The sequence below is a fragment of the Marmota marmota genome, unplaced genomic scaffold (assembly GCF_001458135.2).
Source record: "Marmota marmota marmota unplaced genomic scaffold, marMar, whole genome shotgun sequence".
In the NCBI taxonomy this organism is placed as follows: Eukaryota; Metazoa; Chordata; class Mammalia; order Rodentia; family Sciuridae; genus Marmota; species Marmota marmota.
The window spans coordinates 36,625,389-36,637,880 of NW_026000005.1; the positions used below are offsets into that span (position 1 = coordinate 36,625,389).

Here is a 12,492-nt window from a genome sequence, read left to right on the forward strand (position 1 = left end):
CCTATGTGTGGTCTCTTGGGGAGGGCTGGCTAGTGGGGACTGAGTTTGGGGACAAAGGCATTTGTCCTTCTCTGGGCCACTGAAGACACATTCAAGGGTATACCAGCTCTTACCCTGGGACCTCCTACCCTGTCCCCTGATCCTCAAGGCCCCTTATCCCTCCTTATTCCTAGAGAGAAGGGAGACTACAGTCTGCTTCTCAACCCATAGTTTCTAGAAAGCTTCCAATCCTACTGAACCCCTCACCCACAACCTCTAATTGGATTCTGGTAACCCCACCTCTGCTCATTGTCCCCTCATCATAACTTGAGGAATGCTGGCTCTGGAATGAACTAGCTTATCCCAGTCCTGGCTCAGCTTCCTTCACTCTGGTCCTGTGCCCTGGGATAGTGGGGTTTCATCCTGAAGATTGGCAAGAGGAGGCTGTGTAAAGAGCTACAGGAGAATCCCGAACAAGCCCCAGCCTCACTCAGGCTCCCAGTGTTAACAGACAGAGCGGAACACATGGAGCAGCTGTGGGTACTTGACACACCAGCCTGGACCTTCTGGTCCTCGTGGCAAGTTAGGTCTGCTGTCTGCTAAGGCACCCTGACTCTGGCCACTCACCTGCAATGCCACAGAATGGTTATTGATCCTAGAACTGAGCTGCTCTGCGCTGGAATGAGTAGGGAGAGTGAAGCCAGGCTTCCTTGTGTCTAGAAGGATGATTCTCCCATTGAAAACTCTGTTATTGGCAAAGTAAAAGGAACAAAGCCTCCAACCATGAGCAGAGAGACTGGCATTGTCGTGCTATTGATTGAGTCTGAGGGCCCCTTGGCTCCAGCTTCAACTGCCCTTTGCCCAGCCCAGCCCAGCCTCTGTGGCTTCTCAGAACCACAGGGAAGAGACAAGCCCCATCATCATAAACTAACTGGATGTTAAAACCAGCTGGAAGGGATGCGAGAGACACCTTGCCCACTTGTCATTTTAGTGATGAAGATATACAGTTTGCCTGTGAGATTCTCCAATCTCCTACATGCTGCAAATGTTTTGTATAAAAATGAGGTGCCTGAACTCATATCTTGATAAATGGTAAAATTTCTTCCCCGTCCCCTTTCTGATCTGGAGCTCCTTTCCCATCTCCATTGGAAATGGCATGTGAACTGTTTATTCCAAACCTGGAGGAGCAAAGGTAATTTATGTCAGTAGAGCTGTGTCAAAATTGTTCTGATCAGAAGGTGACAGTGTGGGCTGGGTGTGTAGTTCAGTGATAGAGCTTGTCTAGCATGTATGAGACCCTGGGTTCCATCCCCAGCACCACAAAATTATAAAAAAGAAAGGGACAATGTTCCACACCTGGTTAGATAGTTACAATTAACAGAAGCAATGCTCCTACCTGGGCCCCTGCACTGATAGACTGAACTCCAGGCATGCCCCTGAGGAATTTATGTGAACCCCTTCACCCCAGATAGTCTGGTGAAACTATGCACTGGTTTAAGCCTCAAAAGGGCATGGCAGACCTAGGGTTGGGGACTCAGTAGTAGTACTAATCTCCAAGGACCGCACAGATCAGCCAAACCCTACCTTGTCATATCCAGGGGAGTGAGTGGGGATGGCAATGTCATGGGAGAGGTTGTTCTCAAAAATCATTCCTGTCCCCTCTGGATTTACCTCCATTTACCACCAGGGGGCACAGTGCAGAAATGACTACCGCAGACTCCTGGGGTAAGGGTGGGGGTAGGGGAAGAGTCAGGCCTTTCCCAATTGGTCTTGACAGCCACTTAGCCCTATCATGATTGGCTATATGAACCACAAAGTCCGAGGCTACTCTGGCTTCATTCTGGGACACCCACAAAAACACTTGCACCCCCTTAACCTACCATGTGGGAAGCACAAATGTGGGATTACATGGAAGCTGAATTGAGTGTCAACTGCTCCAGCGGTGAGCTGAGTCTCTTTCTGGCTAGGGACCATGACTGGTCCCCCAGGGAGTGGGATGGATACCCCAGTCCTGGGAAGGGATGGGGCAGCATCCAGTTGTCCAGCTGTCCAGGCGCTGACATATAGTGTACCCAGAGCCGCTCGAGTTTCCCCTCCTGGGCCTGTACCAGCAGCTGAGCCAGCATCCCAGGCATCCTCAGGCTATATAAGGAACCTGCTTGGGTCAAGGGGCGGGGGCTGGGGTCCCGGGGGGGCTTGAGGCAATCACCCCAAACAAGGCAAGGAAGAGAGCGATGTATAAAACCAGGGCCTGGGGCTGATTACCTGCCTGCACCCTTACTGTGCCATCAGAAGGGCTCTGGGCCGCTTGCAACCAGCCAGTCGCCTGAAGTCCCAAAGTCAACCCCTCCAGGGTGAGTTCACTCCCCAGAGAAGCCTCAGATATTCCTATCCCCCAGGATGTTTAGATTGGGCAGGAAAAGGGCTGAAGAGCTTCTGGCTCAATCCGGATCCCATGTTCATTGTCCACTCACCAGATGTCCAAAGCAGCTCCTGCCAAAAAACCAGCAGCCCCACCTCCAGGATGTACCCTGGATATTAACGACCCTCAGGTTCAGAGCGCTGCCATTCGCATCCAGGCCTCTTACCGGGGCCACAGGTGAGGAGGCCACAGGTGAAGGGTACCCGCCTCGAGCCTTCAACAGGAAGGAAGCTGTAGCTTACTGAATTGGGGTAGGGGTGTGCCCTTGAGGACATCACCAGGGCCCCTGGATTTAAGGAAGGGAGGTTACTGAGTTGCAGCCAGATGGCTGGCAAAAGGGGATCATTTTATTAGGGTTAACAGTGCAGGGACAGCCCCTTCCTATCCACTCCCATTTCCCTGTTCATGGATGTGGTGGGCCAAGGGGGTGGGCAGGAGACAGTGTGAGGGAGGACTGGGTTGGAGAAGGGCAGGAGCCATGTCATGGTAGCTCTGGGTCCTGACCGCGCCCGCGGGGTAGGTCCAGGAAGGAGTTGCGCGAGAAGGGGCCGCCGCGGGTGCTGGAGCCACTGAAGGACGTGGTGCTGATCGAGGGCAGCGCTGCCAAGTTGACTTGCCGCATTTCGGCTTTCCCTGACCCATTCATCCGCTGGAGCAAGGATGGCAAGGAACTGCGCGACGGGCCCAAGTACCGCTACGTCTTCGAGGACCCTGACGTTGTGGCACTGGTGGTGCGCGACGGCGAACTAGCAGACTTGGGCCAATATAGCATCAACGTAACCAACCCTTTCGGCCAGTGCTCAGACTCGGCGCGCATCCTCGTGGAAGGTACGCGACCTCCGCGCAAGCCAGGGCGCAAACAGCACCACCCCGAGGGTGCCTACAGCTGGGTCCAGACCCGCGCAGTAATTGCTGGGCCTAGCAGAATCTGGGTAGGGTTCTGGCGAGTTTATCAGCCTGGTTCGCATCACCGCTTTGGCAGTGGACATCTTTCCCTATCTCGGGATCTGGCCCCACCCGGGCTGAGAAGTCAGCTGTGGGCTTTGATCACAGGATTCCAAGGCCCCAGGGTCAAAGGACGAGGCAGAGACATAAACAAGGTTAGAGTGGGTTTTCTGGCTCGCAAACGAGGGCAATTTACACTACTCAGATCTGCCTCTAAGCACAGCAGATATGTGAACATTCCCAAATTTCCACCCGCTGTATCTCTTTTGATCTCTCTTCAGCCCCTTGAAGTAGGAGGTTCAGGGATAAGTTCCCTTTAACAGCTAAGGAGATGAAACCAGAGACTAACGATTTGTTCTATGTCACTGGGAGTTTAAATGCACCGTGTTTTTTAATTAATTAATTTTTTAATGCACCTCGTATTTAGAGCTGGATATTAGCTGAGAGGTGAGGCCACTGTCCCACCTCACCTCACGGGGTCGCGTTCCCCTCCCCTTCCTCTAGTACCCGCTAAGATTCAAAAGGGACCGGACAACACTAAAGCACGCAAAGGCACCACGGTAACGCTGACCGCGGAGATCATGGGAGAGCCTCCACCAGACGTGGGTTGGACTAAGGACGGGGAGGACATCGAGGAGGACGACAGGCAAGGGCCAGTACCTGAGGACAAGGGCCGGGCCTGGGGCTGGAATCTGGCGGAACTCTGCCCAGAAACTGGCTGGGAGAGGGTTGAGGGAGAGGAACTGGGAGGCAAAGAACAGGGCTGGCTAATTAGCGGGACCCAGTACTCCTGTAAACTGACCCGCAGCCCCGCCTCCCTCTGCCCACTCCTTCCCCAGGGTGTTCTTCGAGATCGGTACTACTACCACGACGCTGACCATTCGCCGGGCCACACCTCAGGACAGCGGCAAGTACGAAGTGTACGTGGAGAACAGCCTGGGCATGGATCAGAGCTTCGCTCGCGTGGACGTGGCCTGAAAGGGACCCTCAAACCTTTCGCCCTGGCTTCAAGCCTAGGGGTGGGTGGGGACCGTCAGCCCTCCTCTTCTTGCTTAATAAAGCTGCTCTCTGACCCCCGTGTCTATTCGGTTCTTCAGCGTCGCCATTCTCTCCCCCGCCCCCTGTCCCCACACTTATTCCAGGCCCACAGGCCAAGGTCACAAAATGCTGGAGTCAAAGGGAAGTTTGGAGAGTGATTAGTCCATGCTTCATTTTACCGAAAGTAAACCTGAAATAGAATTACTCTCACCGTGGGACTTCCCAGAGGGACTGGCAGTGGAGCTATGACTCCGCCCTCTCATCATGGGTTGGCTCAAGCCCCACCCTCTCGTGGCTGCTCGAGCTCTGGCCCGCCCCTCCCTTGACTGGTCGTTCCCTCGGTGGTCTCCAGTGCCACTTTCCGCCACTTTCTACTTCTCCACTTTGGCCGCAGTCCCTGGGTCCATTCCGGGACAGCTCCGGTCCCAATCTTAGGTTCCAGCCTCTGCTTCTCAGGTCCCCTCCTTCTTCTCATTTAGGCCGCCCCTCGATCCCTGGGCTCTGCCCCCTACTTCTAACACCGCTTTCCTTAGGTCTCACAAAGTTAGAAAGGGGAGGGATCTTCGGAACTACAATTCCCGGCAGGCCCTACGAAGGAGTTCTCGCGAGTTGCGAGAAGACACGTGCGCGGAAGGAGCAAGCAGTAGCGGGCGACAAAGCTGAAATAAAGGGAGCTAGTGGTAAAGGGAGCCGGTGAAGGGGTGGTGCGAGGGGTTGGGACTGGGCAGTAGGCCGAGCGCCAGCTTGGAGGTCCTGTCGCGCCCTCCGCGGTCGGCGCCTATGTTGGTCTCACAACTCCTAGCTACAAGAAGCTAGGGTTATTGGACATAGTCTGTTGTGGGGTTCAGAGGGCAACAGTCATTCCTCCAAATCCGGAGATCCGGCACCAGTCGTCAGTATTGGGACTCCGGGGGCTAGTAGGTTCAGGTTTGGGATGCTGATTTGGGATTCAGCATATAGAGGTTAGTTTTAGGATTCATGTTCAGCATCTAGGGGTTTTTTGCTTGGATTGGGGGTTTGTCAAATGTGGTCAGTGTTGGATCAATACTTGGAATTCATGCTTAGGATTGAAGTTAAATACCCGAGGCCCACTTAAGGTTTGTGGCTCAATATTCACGGTGCACTGTTGGGATTTAGGGCTGAATACAACAATTTGAGAATCACTGGGATGGAGTTTTCAGTTTTTTTAAAATTTGGGTTCGAGAAGGAAATCTGCTGAGTTTCTGAGTTTGCACAATTTTGTTTATAGCCAAAGGGAAATCTTTTAGAGATAAGGTTGTGAGGTATGGATTTCAGAATTTGTGAGGAATCATTGTGAGGTTTCAAGGCCACCTGGAATCTAGGTGGCATTTATGAGATGTTGTATCCAGGAATGGACTACACTGAACTTTGATTTACATCTTGGGAGGGAGCTAAGTGTTGCTATTGAAGGTTTTGGGTTTACTTGGGGTGTGAGAAAGGGACCTGATTTGTCTGTTGGGGTTTGAGATTTAGGTAGCACTCACCATCATGCTGAAAGCTGTCATCCTGATTGGAGGCCCTCAAAAGGGTGAGGAGCCAGGGGACTGTGGGGAGGGGGGTGTTGGGCTCCAGTGGTTAGTGGGCAGAGGGGGGCAGGAGGCTGAAATGTTCTCTCTCCTCTCCCAGGAACTCGCTTCAGGCCTTTGTCTTTTGAGGTGCCCAAACCATTGTTTCCTGTGGCTGGGGTCCCTATGATCCAACACCATATTGAAGCCTGTGCCCAGGTAATCTAGGCTCCCCTCTCCCACTAAACTTCCTGCTGATCTCCTTCATGCTATATTTCCCCCTTTCCCAACAATAGTTTTTTCCTACTGGGGAAAAATGTGAAAGGTGTCCCCTTAAGTCTCAAGTTGTACAGCGTAGCTGCGCTGTTTTTCCCTATTCTAGTCTCTCATCTGGTCTCTTCCTGCTCAGATTTCACACCTATTTTTAAAGTTTGGAATATGAGATCAGACAGGGATCTTAAGGACAATTTAAAGTCATAGCATGGAGATCTTTTTTTTTTTTTTTTTTTTCTGTCCTTATCCTTTTTGCTTTTTTAAAGACAAGGAAACTGAAGTTCAGAGAAGTCCGTAATCAGCAGGTCTGGAACTTGAACATGGGTCTGTTTGGCTCCATAATCCATGCTCTTAACCTTGGTCTCTAAAGNGATTTTTTTTTTTTTTTTTTTTTTTTTGTGGTACTGGGAATTGAACCCAGGGCCTGTGCATGAGCGAGGGAAGCATCTACCAACTGAGCTATATCCCCAACCCACATGGGGATCCTTAATGAAGACAAAGCACAGAATTCATTGCCTTGCTCACCACAGAGCTCATTTCTTTATTTTAGTATTGATATAGGCGAGGTTTTGGGTGAAATCTGGCTCTGCTGTGAGACTGACCTGGAGCAATCAAGCTTGGTACCCTGTCTGAGCTTTAGTTTCCTTATCTGTAAAATAGAGACTCGACTTTGTTGTGGGATGGCAAAGCTATAAGGTGCCTAGTTCAATGCTGATCCTTGATTAATGGTACCCTTACTCATGCTGATGTCAAGTTTAGACTGACAGTTAAGAAAAAAGGGCGGTGGGGTGAGTGGATTATCCTTTTCATTAGCTTGGCAGGCAAAATCTTTCCAAGAATGAGTCCATTTCAGGTGTGTGAGGGAATGTAAAGGAGAGATCTGAACTGAGATTTCCTCTAACTCCCTCATTGTGCAGGGGAGAAGACAAGAGTGGGCTCCCAGCTGAAACTGGTCTCTGGACTTCTAGGCCAGCACCAGGGATTTTCCCAGCATTCCCTCCTATTAGCTATTTTCTCTCCCATCCTCTTGCCTTATCCTCAGGTCCCTGGAATGCAGGAGATTCTGCTTATTGGCTTCTACCAGCCTGATGAGGCCCTTACCCAGTTCCTAGAAGCTGCTCAGCAGGAGTTCAACCTTCCAATCAGGTGTTTGTACATGCAGAAGGGGATATTCTAGGCCTCTGAGTTCATAAGAGTGGGTTGAGTTAGTATTTGCCAGAGTTCACCATCACATGCTAGAAGGATTCTTATTTGGACACCTCCGACTCCCTAGATATATGGAGTTTCTCTGTGGGTAGGAGTACTCCCAGGGGCTGGGGTTAGGAGATTAGCTTTCCTGGCTCATGCTGTGTGTCTTATCAGATATCACTGAGCTGGCTTTGGGGTCCCTGGGAATAGGTACCTTCAGGAATTTGCCCCCCTGGGCACAGGAGGTGGTCTCTACCATTTTCGGGACCAGATCCTAGCTGGAGGCCCTGAAGCATTCTTCGTGCTCAATGCTGACGTCTGCTCTGACTTCCCCTTGAGTGCTATGTTGGATGCTCACAGATGCGAGCGCCACCCTTTCTTACTCCTTGGCACTACGGTAAGGGAGCTGGTAGGGCCAGAGGATGTTGGGGAAGCAGGGGCAGCCCCAACAGTTGGAATAGGAATGTGTGTTGGGAGGGAGGTATACTTGTCCCAGCTGTAACGAAGGTATCACTGGTGACCCTGAGCCCTTTGGCTGCTCAGAAGCAGGGAGGTGGGGGGAGCTGTCAGCACTCACCCTGCTGAAGGCCTGTCAGTGGTAGAGCTGCGTGCCAGGTGCTGTAGGTGAAGGAAAGAAAGAATAAGAAAACAGCCCTGGCCCCCCTGAAGCAGCAGGTCACTATCTCGGATGTGTTTATCTTTCAGGCTAACAGAACACAGTCCCTCAACTATGGCTGCATCGTTGAGAATCCACAGACACATGAGGTGAGAGCAGAGAGGGTGCTGGGTGGGCATCTACTCGTGACTCAGAGGACAGTAGAACACTATGGGGAGGCCCCAGTCTTTTCAAACAAGGGGCAGTCCCTTGATTAATCATCTTGTATCGCTTTTGGAGAGGCTGGCTAGGGGGAAGGGGTAACAGTTATTTCCCATGGGTGTGTGCTGAAATCAATGTATGTACAGGGTGCTATGGAGCACAAAAAGGGGCCCTACTGAGCCTTGCCTGGGTGGGAGGTAGGGAGGGCTTCCTGGGGGAAGCAAGGTACACTGAGTTAGATTTGTCCAGATAAAGGAAGAAACAAGAAGTCATTGCAGACAGGGAATGGTATGTGCAAAGGCAGAGGCAGGGAACATTGTGGTGGCTCCTCCTCTAAGGAGGTGAGAGTGTAGTCAGCTAGGCAGAGGGCTGTGGCCCTGTTTGTGAATCTCCCTGCCCTGAGCCTCACTTTCAACAGCCCTTTTATTTCACCTTATTTTTTATTTTTTTAGTTGTCAGTGGGCATTGATTTTATTTGAATATGGTGCTGAGAATCCAACCCAGTGCTTCACACATGCTAGGCAAGCACTCTACCACTGAGCCACAACCCCAGCCCTTGACCTTGTTTTAATGTAAAACATATATATGAACACACACTCATGGCATGCATACCTCGTTTTGCACCAGGCACCAGCTAGATATGAGAGAAACAGAGCCAAAAGGCACAGTCTCTGCCTCTCTAGAACCCTCAGACTAGTGGGAAAGACAGAATCCAAGACAACCTTTGGAAATGGCACAGTGCCACCAGTGAGGTGTGGTTGGGGCCTAGGCCTGAATAACTAACTTTGGGACTGGCAAGAGAGGACTCACGGAGGGACTGACAATGTCAACTGCGTCTCTGAAGGTGTTTTTTTCAGAGGAAGAGATGGAAAGAACATCCCAGGGCAGGCATGCAGTGGCTTGGGGCTTTGGCCCCAGAGTGCTAGGAGGTGGGGAGGGTGGAGGAGAGAAAGGCCTGCAGTTCAGATTTATCTTGAAGGTGAAGGTGAAGGACAGTCATCTCAGGGTGTAAAGTCAGGTGAGAGCAAGATGCATGCTGCATGTTAGCAAGTCCACCCTGGCAGCAGCAGGGAGGGCCTGCAAATGAGAGGGTCTTAGGGGATCATGCTGGGCAGTGGTCCTCTCTACTACCAAACCCAGCCCTCACTGTCCTTAGGTCCTGCACTATGTGGAGAAACCCAGCACATTTATTAGTGACATCATCAACTGCGGCATCTATCTCTTTTCTCCGGAAGCCCTGAAACCTCTTCGGGACGTCTTCCAGCGTAATCAGCAGGATGGGCAACTGTGAGGCCCCATCGCCCTGTAACCCCAAGTACCCCAGTCACAGACCCCTGGCACATGCCAGGCTCTCAGGCTCCATCTCAACCTGCTCACCCTCTTCTTCCCTTCTCCCTTTCCTACTTGTCATCTCCAGCCAAACCTCCCTCCATGTCCCTCCCCTTCTAACCTCATTCTGTCCCTCTTCCTTATCCGTCCCAGTTCCTCCTCCGTCACTGCCTGCCCACTCCCCTTCTGGTCCATTTCTCTCAAGCCCTGAGTGACCCAGAGACACCTTTCAGAGCAAACGGCAACACACTTGGGCCCAGGTGTGCTCTAGTACAGACGCAGGTGCACACATAAGCACATAAGCACACACATGCGTGCACGCATATTCTCAGGCTGACTCTCCTTGGGATGTAGTATCCCACAGCCCTTCCTGCCAATCCCAGGGTACCCCTTCTTGGCCTAAAAGCTGTTCCCTTCTAGGATTCCCTGTCTTTACCCTCTCCTCCCTGCCCACCTCCCCATCTCACATCATTTGCTCATAGCTATTTCTCACCCCACTGTGTCTCTGCTTCTCTCCATCTCTCCTGGCCTCTCTGTCTCTGAGCTGGCATCTACCATCTCTTTTTCCCTCTCTCTGTGACTGTCTCTGCCCTCACCAGCTGCCTTGCTCTGGGGTGAGTCTGCCTGTGTTTCATGCCATCCTGTGAGGGGAGGGTGAGTGGAGGGGTGCGCGGGGAGGAGGATGTGAAAATTGGGGGATTCCTTCTGGACGCGGGGTAGAGATAGGAAGCGGGTCTATGCCAGGGGCTCCCCTGCAAGAGCAGCCAATGCAGGGCGGGTGAGAAAGCGGCCTGAATGTGAGCACACTTTGGAGAGAACCCCACTGGACTGAGAGGGGCTTGGAAAGGTGATGGGAATCTCTCCATTTTCTTCTGGGAGAGACACATTGGCTCACCTCTGGGCTCAGCTGGGGACCTGATGTCAACATCCTTTCTCTGCCAGGGAGGATTCTCCAGGTTCATGGCCTGGGGCAGGGACCATCCGCCTGGAGCAGGATGTGTTCTCAGCCCTGGCTGGGCAAGGCCAGATCTATGTGCACCTCACTGATGGCATCTGGAGTCAGATCAAGTCTGCTGGGTATGCTAAGCAGGGGGGTCTGTGCCTCAGATCTGGAGGTTGGGGAACCAGGTGGTTGGGGGTGTTGAGACTTTGGGGTTGTGACCCTGCTGGCCCCTGAGCTTCTCCCCTCTGTGGCGTCTAGCTCAGCTCTCTATGCCTCTCGCCTCTATCTGGGCCGATACCAGATCACTCACCCAGAACGTCTGGCCAAGCACACATCAGGGGGTCCAAGAATCCGAGGTACCCACCCAGCTCCAGTTGTTAACCTTTGCCCATCCCCGTCCCCCATTGCTTCCACTCCTAACCTCAGGTCCAGAGGTGAGTCTCAATCCCTGCCCCTTCCCATCTAGATAAGGTTTGGGGTATTTGGACCCAGGTCCTCTCTTCTGCTTCTAGGAAACGTTTACATCCACCCCACTGCTAAAGTGGCCCCGTCAGCTGTGGTGAGTGGTGGGCCCAGCCCCAGAGAGAGGAAGGTGCTATCCGTTTGGGTTCAGGAGTGGGGTGCAGAGAATGCCAGAGCTCAGGGTGCTGGTCTCTGCCGAGCCCATAGTGTGGGCCTTGCGCAGGTTGCTTCCACCTTCTGTGTTCTAGGATGGGATTGGACCTGGGCACCTGTAGGTCCTTTCAGGACCCATGGTATGTGCTTCTCTCCACAGCTAGGCCCCAATGTCTCCATCGGGAAGGGGGTGACTGTGGGTGAAGGTGTGCGGCTCCGAGAGAGCATTGTCCTCCATGGAGCCACGCTGCAGGTAGGTACCAGGTCCCACAGCAGTGTGTGGTGCCCGGGAGGCTGAGGGGTGGACCCAGCTTGCCTCCCAAGGTAGAGAAGGGTGAGCCACACAGGCTCTGCCTCTGGACCCTCTCACACCCTCCCGTTCCTGCCTCCCAGCCCATTCACCTCGCACCATCCTGTTTGGCAGGAGCACACATGTATTCTGCACAGTATCGTGGGCTGGGGGAGCACTGTCGGACGCTGGGCTCGTGTGGAGGGGACCCCCAATGACCCCAATCCCAATGACCCTCGAGCCCGCATGGACAGCGAGAGCCTCTTCAAAGATGGCAAGCTGCTGCCTGCTATCACCATCCTGGGTATGACTTACTGGGCCCTGGGGCTTCGAGAAGCACCAGAGATGATGCCAGAGGTCTGTGGGAATATTTGTTCCTGTGTGTGTGTGTGTGTGTGTGTGTGTGCGCGTGCATGCGTGTGTGCGTGTGTGCACATGCGTGCACGCTTCCTTTAGCAGACACTTACCAAGTGCCTGCTGTGTGCCAGGCCCTATGTGAATTTCTGGGGGCATTAGGCCAGGACCACAGATGGGCAAGGAGGGATCCCTCCCAGATGGCCTTGGGTCCCTAGCTACCTGCCCCTTTCTCTTCTCCCATGACTTCCCCTTGGTGCCCTCATCTCTACTGCAGGCTGCCGCGTCCGGATCCCTGCCGAGGTGCTTATCCTGAACTCGATTGTTCTGCCACACAAGGAATTGAGCCGCAGTTTCACCAACCAGATCATCCTCTGACAGGGGCTGCAGAGGGGCTCCCAACTCCTTCCTGCTCTCCTGGAGGCTGCTGCCTGCTTGGCCAGTTCCTATCCAGAAAGGACCAGATGAAGCCTGTCAGGATCTTCACCTGCTGGGGCAGTGTGGGTGGCTTGGTCTCCCTCCCCACTCCCAAATAAACCCCAGTGAACCTTGAAGCCAGCACGGACTCCACTTGTGCCTGGGCTGGGGGTGGGGGCAGAAGGTGGGCAGCTGAGTCAGGCCCCCCCACATTAGCATTTAAATTGGAGTCGTTGCTGCGGGCTCATGAATAATGAATCTGGAGCCCTGGTAAATCTCCCCCTCCCACTGCCTCAGCCTCTTGCACTGCTCTGGAGGAAGGCCCTCCAGGCTCCCCTGCCCGCTGGCCCCCACCTT

The 12,492-nt window shown here is 53.1% G+C and overlaps 2 protein-coding genes across 11 annotated transcripts; both read left to right on the forward strand.

Moving 5' to 3' along the window:
- The first annotated feature begins 2,283 nt into the window (after positions 1–2,283).
- On the forward strand, positions 2,284–4,418 carry Spegnb (SPEG neighbor). The gene is made up of 4 exons (XM_048808600.1): positions 2,284–2,578; positions 2,922–3,229; positions 3,851–3,992; positions 4,186–4,418. Exons 1-4 carry the CDS (start codon positions 2,457–2,459, stop codon positions 4,322–4,324), a joined length of 711 nt encoding a protein of 236 aa, XP_048664557.1. The 5' UTR covers positions 2,284–2,456; the 3' UTR covers positions 4,325–4,418.
- Positions 4,419–4,975: 557 nt separating this feature from the next.
- Gmppa (GDP-mannose pyrophosphorylase A) lies at positions 4,976–12,272 on the forward strand. Of its 10 annotated transcripts, none has more exons than XM_048808594.1 (14): positions 4,976–5,064; positions 5,873–5,933; positions 6,032–6,129; positions 7,226–7,329; positions 7,582–7,768; positions 8,077–8,136; positions 9,345–9,475; positions 10,117–10,131; positions 10,460–10,594; positions 10,719–10,816; positions 10,973–11,019; positions 11,236–11,328; positions 11,500–11,668; positions 11,996–12,272. In XM_048808594.1, the coding sequence occupies exons 2-14, from the start codon at positions 5,894–5,896 to the stop codon at positions 12,094–12,096; spliced, it is 1,278 nt and encodes a 425-aa protein (XP_048664551.1). In that variant the 5' UTR covers positions 4,976–5,064; positions 5,873–5,893; the 3' UTR covers positions 12,097–12,272. The 10 variants fall into 10 exon arrangements, with proteins under 10 accessions (XP_048664551.1, XP_015336923.1, XP_015336926.1 ...); XM_048808595.1 differs by having other exon boundaries at positions 5,021–5,064; positions 5,879–5,933; XM_048808592.1 differs by having other exon boundaries at positions 5,044–5,346.
- Positions 12,273–12,492: the final 220 nt, after the last annotated feature.